Source organism: Vicia villosa, unplaced genomic scaffold, assembly GCF_029867415.1.
Source record: "Vicia villosa cultivar HV-30 ecotype Madison, WI unplaced genomic scaffold, Vvil1.0 ctg.000790F_1_1, whole genome shotgun sequence".
NCBI lineage: Eukaryota > Viridiplantae > Streptophyta > Magnoliopsida > Fabales > Fabaceae > Vicia > Vicia villosa.
The window spans coordinates 631,591-641,792 of record NW_026705350.1 but is presented as its reverse complement, the minus strand read 5'-3'; the positions used below and the strand labels follow the sequence as shown (position 1 = coordinate 641,792).

Here is a 10,202-nt window from a genome sequence, read left to right as displayed (position 1 = left end):
TGTTTAGAGGTATGGCATTATTAAAAGCCTTTAAAATTAGAGGTTCCAAGGATGTTCACTGCGTTTCAACCGATACTCTACACATCTCATGTTTTTGATACTGTCTTACCGTTATTAGAGCAGATACTCTATACATTTCAAGTTTTTGATACTGTCTTCCCTTTACCAGAGCAATCTATGGTGACTCTGGCTATTTTGAAAAGAAATACGATTAAGAGATGCAATATTGTAATCAAATCTCTCAAAATAAAATTTTCGTTTATCTTCATATTATATTGAAGAAACCGTTTGTACCGACCCGTGAAAAGATCAATATCAAGAAAATGTCATAAGCAACAACAACTAACTATAATTGAGTCAAAAAAATTATCTATCCTTAGGACGCTCAATAGTATCACTTAAAGCTTACACTGATCTATGCTCCAAATTACCTAGAAACAATTACCTACAATATTCAAGGCAAAAATTACATGAAGCAAAAACAGTAGCCGTCTCACTCAGTCAACTCAGTAGTAACTCCCGGTCAACTCAGTAGTAACTCCCGTAATAGGCCTGAGGAACTGCTGCGGGTTGCTGTGCAGGGGCTGCAGGTTGTGCATAATTTTGTTGAGGAAGTGCCTGTTGAAATTCAGACAAGAGTCAACACTAGTTCCAATTCCCAATACACACAGGTTTGGCAGAATTTACAGAAATACAAGGGTTGGACAAGGTTAGAGAAGTCAGATATCAACTGAGAAATGATACCAAATGGTTAGTATTATAAATCATGCCAACCTAAATAAACTATCAAGATTAAATCCCTCAATTAAAATTGAAGGTAGTCCTTTGCACATATCTTTATATTTAAATTTTGTATATTTATATAAAATCTTTATATATAAATATCATTCACAACTATTGATTTTTTTCCTCATTTCTATGTTTCTCTCACAAGCCGTGTTATTTTCTATGTTTCTCTCTCAAGCCGTGTTATTTTCTATGTTTCTCTCACAAGCCGTGTTATTTTCTCTGTTTCTCTCACAAGCCGTGTTATTTTCTTTACACTTATTAAATTGAGGGACCCCTTAGCCTGTCCAATTTGTTTTTTATTTGGAATGTTGGCTATTAAGAATCAACACGAAAATAAAGTAAGTGTAGCTGAGATGAGGATGTTGAGGTGGATGTATGGTAAGACTCGACAGGATAAAATTAGAAATGAAAAAAATCTATATACTAATATTGTAATATCACTTCAATCTGGTAAAAAAAAATCTACATGTTTCCATTTTCACTTTGGAAGGGGACACATGTCGTGGCTCAATTGAGACTCCTCAAAGGTGAAGGTGGTAAGAGATTGTTCAAATATGAAGGTGTTGGTAGTTCAGATTCGCATGTAGTGCAATTTCAATTTGAATAAAATGCAACAGATGATGGTTTTAAAAAGTAGTCTAGGTAATTGTGAGCAAGAATGAATAAAGAAAGAAATTTGATCACAACCAGTTTTAATTGAGGGATTTAATCTTGATACTTTGAGGGATTTAATCTGGATAATTTACTTTGATCTTATTAACTAATACATCCTCTCACCTCTCGCATAAATAAATCCTCAAACTTAATATGCACCCTATCCTACTATCACAAACTTTCCTTAGTTTTGCTTCCCATTGTTCAGCGGAGCAAAATTGTAATTAACATAGCATGAAAGAACTGTAGAGCAGTAATACATCAGGGAACAAATAATCACTACAAGTAGAGCTGAAACAGCTTTTCACCTGTGCAGGATATGCAGGAGGATAGGCCCCGTAAGCAGTGCTTTGTGGAACTGGTGCAGGCAATTGTGGGTTAGCATAGTTGCCTCCATATCCGGCATAAGCCCCATAGGAAGCCTGTATCATATTAGAATGGATAATTTAAAAACAGAGATAAATCATCATTCAAAGCACGAATACAGTGCCAAACATACAATTTACACCAAATGTCAACTCCAGAATTAAGACAAGAAACAATCAATGCATAGCATGAATGATGAGCACCCGTGACAAGGTTTACTGTTAGACAAGATGCATAAATAAAGATGTCTTATATGTGCTCAAGGCAAAATATAATTTAAAGGGGTAATCAACTCATTGCAATCTGAGATATGAAACACGAATTCTTCAAAGTATTATGATTGTGACGCATCTTATGTTTCGTGGATTAGGATTACGACTAGGCTAATAAAGTGCTCAGTAACGTTAATGCTTCATGGATTAGGAATGCGACACATCTTTTGTATACAACACCATTTTTAAGAACAAAAATGTCCACACCCCTATTCCCAAGAACAAAAACAATTAATATTGCACAACATAGCCAGAAAGACTAACTAGCTTATAAATAATGTGTCCCAAGTCATGGACAAAACCCAGTCAAACAACACTGAACACACTACCAAAATAGGTGGGTGATTAAAAAAAGAGTAATTTACCGGCTGGGTGTAGCCAGCAGGCCATTGCTGTCCTTGTGTGGTCGCTGGCCAAGTTTGAGGCTGTACACCATAGTTAGTCCATTGGTTAGGCGCATTTGGATATGCACCCGTTACAGAATGGGCCGGTGATTGAGCAGAATAAGCTCTTGACACTTTAGTTTTATCTGAAGCTAAGAAATCCTCTGCATGACGTTTTTTCAACTCTGACATGCTCCTGTGTGGTAAGAACAATTTGGCATGTCTATCCTCGGCCCTTTTGATAGATTGAACATCTCCAAAGAGATTTAAAAACTGAAAAATCAACAGAAAATAGATATGAAATTAAAAATACTTGCAACATTTATTAAGAAATTAAGGTATGACATAAACAGAGCAGGCAGAATTCCCATAAACAAATTAATTTACTTATTAGTAGCAATTAAGAAACACAGCTGTGAAACTAACAAAAACAAATGCTATACTATACACCTCATTACTGTAGCATTAGATGTGTATTTTAAAGTTGAATAAAAAACCATACAAAACATCAAACTCGCATATACTAACTACCACTAGGATTTGATTTGATGATACTACTGTAAATGAACCACCCTTGAAATCCTCCAAGACAAAAGTCAATATGTGAAGTGAAAATGGTCCTCGCTGCCAAATTGTCCCCGTCTACTAGATTTTCATGTGAACAAGTTTGTGTTGAGTGTTAAACGACACCACAGTGCACCCAGTGACATAGTCAGTAAGATAGGGAACAAAAGTTTTGTCATCCGCTTGAGTATCCATGTTTGGCTATATGGTGTTTACCAAACAGTAACCACGCGACTACCTACGTGTAATACACCGGTCCCAAACCCATTGATTAACTCCAGGTAAACTGTTGGTTAAACAAAGTTTATTATTGTCGCTTACTGAGATGTGATATGATGTGAAGTGGGTGCTTTAGAATAAGTATTCCTAACATTACTCAAGGAAACTAATAAAAATATAATATTGAATCCCCAAGCAAAATCACCTCCAGAAAAATAGTAGAAAGTTCTTCGCGCTCGTTTGCACTTGCTACCCCAGAGTTCTCTGGGTTGGGCATTATGAATTTTACAACCAATGACTCTAGAAAGTCAATGTCAACTCGCTTTGGCTGGGGTTGAATAGCCTCAAAATGCAATAAAGCCTGTGTACAACATGAAGTTATATAATCTCATTAGATATGAACAACAAATGGAAAGATGAAAAGATGAATTTTCAACTGCACGAGGGCTCATGGAAAGTGAAAGTGTAGACAGACCTCAAGTAGTGCCTTTGACAGTGAAGCATTCTCAAGCCCCCCAACTAAAATCTCTTTAGCTTTTTCAACATTTCCAGAGGCCTAATGACAGAATGAGAGAGAATATTTCAAAAACAAGACAGCACAATTTTATCACAATCGAGCAAAGCAACTGGGGCAAAAAACTAGAAAATTGTTAAAAATAAATGTAAGAAAGGTCTTTTTAGATTTGAGGTTGTGATTTAATACAGAAAAATTTGGATGGTTTATTAATGGGCATAAATGAGAAGCTCGCAAAGATTGTTATCATTTAGCAGGATCCAGAGAGGTCAGCAAAAACAATAGCTAGTTAATTAAGAGAACTTTAACTATTTCATGTTCATAAGCCAAATGTAGAAATGTCAGAAACAAGCATGCATAACATGCAAAGAATACAAATATGCTACCAGACCTACCAAATACACAAACCGAGAATACTGAGCAAATAACATTGGCAGTGTTTGTGAATGTTCTTTTCCTTTCTCAATGGCAATGGCCTGTTCATACAAAGAGAAGGCATCCTCCAACTTCCCCTGCAGTAGCATGTAGGGAGAAGCTGTAAATTTAATTAAAAATCAAACCACAATCTATGAACACTTTTGTAAGTCAGCATACCAATCGATTTTCCATATTGGCATGCCTGATTATTGCTTCCAGAAGGCCTGGAGAAATTTCAGTGTGCACAAGATGATATGCAGCTCTAGCACCCACTATATCTCCTGCCTGCTCCTTGAACCGAGCACAAAAAATATGTATCTCCGGTTGTCTCTGCATTATGACAAGCAAAAACTGATAAAGCAGCATAAAATTGAGGGGTCACACAAGAAATGTAATTAAGCTAAGCTAGTGGACCAAGGTACATGTGCACATCACATTTTCTAAATCAAGACTAAGTTGTAGTATCAAGAAAAAGCTCGTCAGTGATGTAAAAATACTTTGGATGTATATATGATCAGGTTGGTTAGGCTCTTAGGAAAACGGATTTACGACATAATATCAAAGTTTCCATGAAAAAAAAGTTTGTAATTTAATCACTATCAAGTGCCAACCTCAAAGGGATCATATATGTAAGAGAGGTGGGATAAAAAAAGATTATATTCATGGACTTTCACTTGCAGAAAAATGGGTCATCGGCAATACAGTGTACATAAAATTTATGTTTTCAGCCAAGGGAAGGTCACAGGAAAAACAAAAGACAACTGAACTCTCATTTAACAAAATCATATATACATAGAGCTCAAACATATAAAATATCACTTTATCAAGCTGCAACCACCATCTATTTATTTGTCATTAAGGAAGAAAAATTTGTGGATAGATACACACAAGTTCAAGTTTCATGAACTATTATCCTGTGGCTAGTATTAGAGTCTATCATATGTGTTGCCCATTCACTTGGCTTAAAAACTGAACAGATGAATATAACACTTAAATGCGGCAAACGATTGCCAAACCTACAGCTTTGACATGTAGAAGATGTTACCTTGACAAAGACTTGGCTTGCCCGAGCAAGAACATTATTTGCAAGATCCATACTTTCACTAGCTTCCATACACAAAACATAACGTATCCAGTACTCAGGATAATTCGCACAAGCAATGACACACCTCTCATACAACTTGACAATCTAATTCACAAACAACAACGCAAAAAAAGAAATTTTGGTAAAAAATATGTCCGGCAAGAAAAAAAAAACAAGCAAAAATGAAGAAAGAGAAACATAAAAGGAAAATTCAAAGCATTAAGAAATACTCCGTAGCGGGACAGAGAGGCCCCTCAAATATGAAAAGAGGGACCCTCCCTTGCCTGAGACAGATGATTATGAAGATTACAAGATACCTGCATTCATAACATTCACACTTTAAAAAATAAACTTTTGCAAACACATGACAAACCTAGAATGTCCACTGACAAATTAGGGTTTGAAGTACTTAGCCTCAAGAAACCAATTTGAAGGCCCACCCATGCTTTATAGTCTCAGTTCAATTTCCCGATTAAAAAGTTTCTTCATCCAACAGATTAGCCAATAAAACATATGATACAGCAGATATTACTAACTGTAAGTCAATCTATAACTGAAAAAACTATTAACAGAATGTGCACTTACAAGAAAGCAGTTTGGTTACCTTGCTTAAGTCACCTTCTCTTTCTATAAAGTCCAGATAGCTATGCCAATTCTCAAGCTCCCCAACATTAAGAGGACGTACATGAAAGTAGGGCCTCCTGATTGCTGTTTCAAAACCAATGATCTTAGAATCAAACTCTTTTGCTTTCTTATACATCTCTTCTCTAACGGCGATATACTTCTCCAACTCTTCTGCTTCTGTTAATCCAGCGCTCACGTGTTTAGGAGAATGTTCTGCAGCATTGGGACGAACCTCTCCTTCAACACCTAGGTCAGTACCCTCTGGAACAACATCTGCCACTGCAGCAGCTTCCTCAGTTGTCCGTAATTCTGACAAAGGTCGATTACTAGCCAACTCCTTGAAGCTGCAAAACCATTTACAGCATATAAGTAATTTAATTAGGGGGAAAATAGAGGGGAGACAGCAGAGAACATGCGCAAAAATAAAACCAAAAACAGTAACTGTTACCTTTTTATAAACTACTGAAATGAAATGTCAGTCATAAAATAAGTAATTACCTGTTGAAATACCGATCCAACTGCTGATTTGGATTCTCTAATATTCTAGTGTAAATCACCGCGAGGCGCGCCCAATCTTGCTGCATGTACTCATACTCAATGTATTTATCCCAAAGAGAAAACGAAAGATAATCTGTTCCAACATAAGCCAATCCTCGTTCAAAAAGCCTGAAATATGCAAGCATGCAGTTTTGATTAATATGTAACTTGAAGCATCCATTTACAGATGCACATCCATGTATGGGAGACAGCAGCACTAGTGTTCTAGGGTAACAAACAAATCACTCGTAACATCATATAAGACATCCAAACGCTGCATTTACCTTCCTGCAAAAAATCATACTATGTCCGAGAAATGAAGCAGTCATAGAGGCCATCTAGCCCTTAACCAGGCGAGATCTTCCCAGCAGCAATTTGCAAATTGATGCACCTCAGAATGTCAAAGATAAAAACAGCTACCAATTCAACAGGAAAGGGGGGAAAAGAACCCTTCTACACAACTATGAACTTTGAAATAACGGAAAAGTTTATTGGGGAAATGGACCTAAAATTTCAACTACTACACATAGTGGACTCAAAAACCAAGGATTTAAACATCAGAATGAAAAACATTCTGACATGCAATCCCATCAAAGCTTTTCCGCCATAAAAGGGAGTTAGCACTGTTGCACGGTCTCTGAAATCAGGTTAGCGATCAAGCAAGAAACAGCTGAGCCTAGTAATGGAAAATCAGATCATACAAAATAATAAGCTAACAGGTAACTAAGCATCCATTACCTACGAACTGTATCTGAATCCCCATAGGTGCTTATGGCAAATATGCAATAATGCAACCACATGTCCACCGAATATGTAACCCCTTGAACAGCACGCTCATAAACTTCAACAACTTTATCAGCAGAGCTAAGGCGCGCCTCATGGTCAGCATATTTCTTCCAATACCCATAACACAAAGGAAATTCTGCTAGGAATGCATCATAGACTCTACGAATCTTCAAAATGTTGCTCTTCAATGGAGAAATCATTAAATGAGAACCGCAAGTCTTAAAATAAATCAATGAACAAATATACTAGATTAATTTGCTAATCTTACTTAAAGGCTACAAAACCAGGAATTATGGTACTTTGATTGTCGATTGGAAACAGCAAGCACCAGAGAACCCACCCGCATAACTTGTGTGTACATTACACACATTTTTAATCAAAACAAAATGAAAAAGATGAAGATGTAACAATAAGAACTGTCCATGTCTTTTCACACATAACATGCTAAATTAGCATGCATGTAAGATATATCTAACAACTACGAAAAACATTGTGAATCAGTCATTTATTTTAATTCCTACTTATTATATTGCTTCATCTTGATAGTCAATAAGTAATGGCTTTAAGAGTACAAAAATAATCTGAGAATTCTCAAAAGGGTAACATCACATGCATTTGGCTGAAGCTGACTTGAGTTCAATCCACACACACAAAAAAAACACAACATAATAATCCAAGAACACTAGATTAATTTCAGGATCAGTCCACACATCCAAATCTACCCCAGACAAAAATAATAGAAAATTAATCATACAGCTTTGAAGATGACAATGCCATTAGAAACATGTCCAAATATCCAAGTCGGTCAAAGTTGATACAAGTGAATATTAGCAAATCATGAACATGTAATTCACATCTTAAAAAATAGGTAAAACCTGGCATACCTCTGCAACCTTCTCTGTTTCTTCGATCAGAGAAGTCCAAGCAGTAAAATCAGAAGAATTAGCTGTTACAATGTTCCACAATCGATCTTCTTCAGCAGACAACGCAGCTGCTAAAAATGAGATAAATAAATAGGGGGAAATCATAATTTGGTTGAACAGCCACATGGTTGTGAATAATTAATAACTAAATATTAATACAAGATGTAAGGAGATAAGACGTGCATATTTAGGCATTGTATAAGCACGATAGAAGACATTCAAAAGTTGACGGAGAATTGGCTTAGAATATGTAATCACCAGATTACAAGCCAGTTACAGCTAAGATACTTTTTTGCACTGGTAAACCAACAAAATTGAATCAAATTTAAATGTATGAACTTATTTATACACCTGTAACTGGCCTAGAAAATTGTCAAAGTCCCATGAAACAAAAGTGAAAGGAAGTAGCATAATATATCTTTTCTCGAAGTCAAATCTGGTTGCTAAAAATGACCTTTAAATGGAAAAACATGCAAGGCCAGTTGTTCTCGCCTTTAATATCACCTCCAAGGCATGAAAAATAAAGCTTCCGTATTCTAGTATAAAATTATAATAATTATAATAATTGGTGAAACTTAAATATTTCTCAACATTGATATGCAGCATTAAAATATGGTAATGTGGGACACCAATTATCAAAATAATAATAGATACAAAGCCTACATGAACTATTTCCTAGTTAATATAGCACTTAAATCTCAAGTTCTCGACTCTTAACTGGTTCATCTACATTATATCACCTATGAACTTTAAACCTAACCCTGACATTGAATTCTGAGTTTTTTACAAAACTTCAATAACAATAAGGTCGGGATAGCTTCACTCTTGTAAAAGGCAAGGGAGTATGTGTAGGTAGCAGACAGAAAAGATATATAAACATACCGTAAGCATCAGTAAGTTGTTTCTCATCAGCTGAACCATCAACATTCTCCAGTGCATTTCCATTTTCAAGTCCAGTTGTATCAACCCCGCCATTCACAGAAGAATGGTCACCAGAAACTACACCAGATTCTGTAGCATCCATTCCAACCACACCAGATGCCTCATTGGCGTCAGGCACTTCAACAGTTTGTTTAGACCCATCAGCTGCACTAAATTGAGCTTGTTGAAGTCCGGAATTAGGATCCCCATCACCCGAATAAGGAAACTCATAGCTAGAATTAGCCTGAGCAGCAGCTTCTCCAGCAATATCGGTAACAGCAGCAGCACCAGCTTCTGGAACAGGATTGGAAGCGGTGTTATTGTAACCGTCCAATGGATAAGTCTCGGCCGCCGCCGATGTTTCCGCAACCATTGGTTCACTATCTCCCATACTTGAATAAAGAAAGAACCTTTTAACTTCACAGAAAAGAATCTGAATCCAAAAACAAGAAAGCAACAAAAAATTATCAAGTTTGGTTAATCAGTATAAAACCCTTGAATCTAGTGGATGCATCATCGGAAAACAGTATTTGGAATTTATCAAACAAATAGATATAACGATAGAATGTGAAAACGTATTAGAATCAACTGAAATCGCTAGGGTTTCAGACTTTAAACCCTAATCAAGAATGGAGGAGAAATCGAAATACCTGGTGAGAGAAAAACGGTTACGTTGCAGAGAAGAGTGATGGTTTTTAGGGTTATTCTTTTGGTTTGGCGAAGACGGAAATGAAAGAGTGGTTGCTTCCGATGACGATTTCTTGTGATTTATCGAGAAATGGAATTTGCGAAGTAGGGCACTGAGCGTAAGGTTCTGCTATTAATATATCGGTGCTGTGTGTTGGCGTCCTCATGGCACGTCATGCTATTGCCTCGATCTGACACCGTTGGTGATGGATAATGATGCGATCTGAACAGCTGGTTATGGTTCGGATTATTTGTGTTTTTTTTTTTGGAAATTACGAACAAAATACAACGGATGGAAAGTTTGAAACACTTCATTAAAGCAAATGAAATTGAACAATAATATATGTGGGATAATTAAAAGGATTAACTAGATGTATGGTTAAAAATAATAGGCTTAAATGCAACTTTAGTCTCCCTATTATGATCATTTTCCAATTTTCGTCCTCTCATTTCAAAAACCGG

At 36.3% G+C, this 10,202-nt stretch overlaps 1 protein-coding gene across 3 annotated transcripts; it reads right to left on the bottom strand.

Annotated features, from left to right (window-relative positions):
• Nucleotides 1-241: 241 nt before the first annotated feature.
• Nucleotides 242-9,861, bottom strand: LOC131631215 (pre-mRNA-processing factor 39-1-like). Of its 3 annotated transcripts, none has more exons than XM_058902001.1 (14): nucleotides 9,704-9,861; nucleotides 9,015-9,486; nucleotides 8,094-8,203; nucleotides 7,162-7,391; nucleotides 6,385-6,552; nucleotides 5,867-6,230; nucleotides 5,224-5,367; nucleotides 4,356-4,508; nucleotides 4,157-4,273; nucleotides 3,723-3,803; nucleotides 3,453-3,608; nucleotides 2,447-2,737; nucleotides 1,752-1,865; nucleotides 242-618 (listed from the first exon to the last, which is right to left on the bottom strand). In XM_058902001.1, the coding sequence occupies exons 2-14, from the start codon at nucleotides 9,442-9,444 to the stop codon at nucleotides 529-531; spliced, it is 2,448 nt and encodes an 815-aa protein (XP_058757984.1). In that variant the 5' UTR covers nucleotides 9,445-9,486; nucleotides 9,704-9,861; the 3' UTR covers nucleotides 242-528. The 3 variants fall into 3 exon arrangements, with proteins under 3 accessions (XP_058757984.1, XP_058757985.1, XP_058757986.1); XM_058902002.1 differs by having other exon boundaries at nucleotides 8,094-8,200; XM_058902003.1 differs by lacking the exons at nucleotides 7,162-7,391; nucleotides 8,094-8,203; nucleotides 9,015-9,486; nucleotides 9,704-9,861 and adding an exon at nucleotides 6,708-7,145.
• Between the last annotated feature and the right edge of the window lie 341 nt (nucleotides 9,862-10,202).

Excerpts from the sequence above, each read along its gene's own strand:
- LOC131631215 (XM_058902001.1), bottom strand. The coding sequence starts at position 9,444 with ATGGGAGATAGTGAACCAATGGTTGCGGAAACATCGGCGGCGGCCGAG. Across the intron at positions 8,204-9,014 it reads ACAACTTACTGATGCTTACG|CAGCTGCGTTGTCTGCTGAA; the intron begins GTATGTTTATAT and ends TCTCATTTTTAG. Across the intron at positions 2,738-3,452 it reads TTTCTACTATTTTTCTGGAG|TTTTTAAATCTCTTTGGAGA; the intron begins GTGATTTTGCTT and ends TTGATTTTTCAG.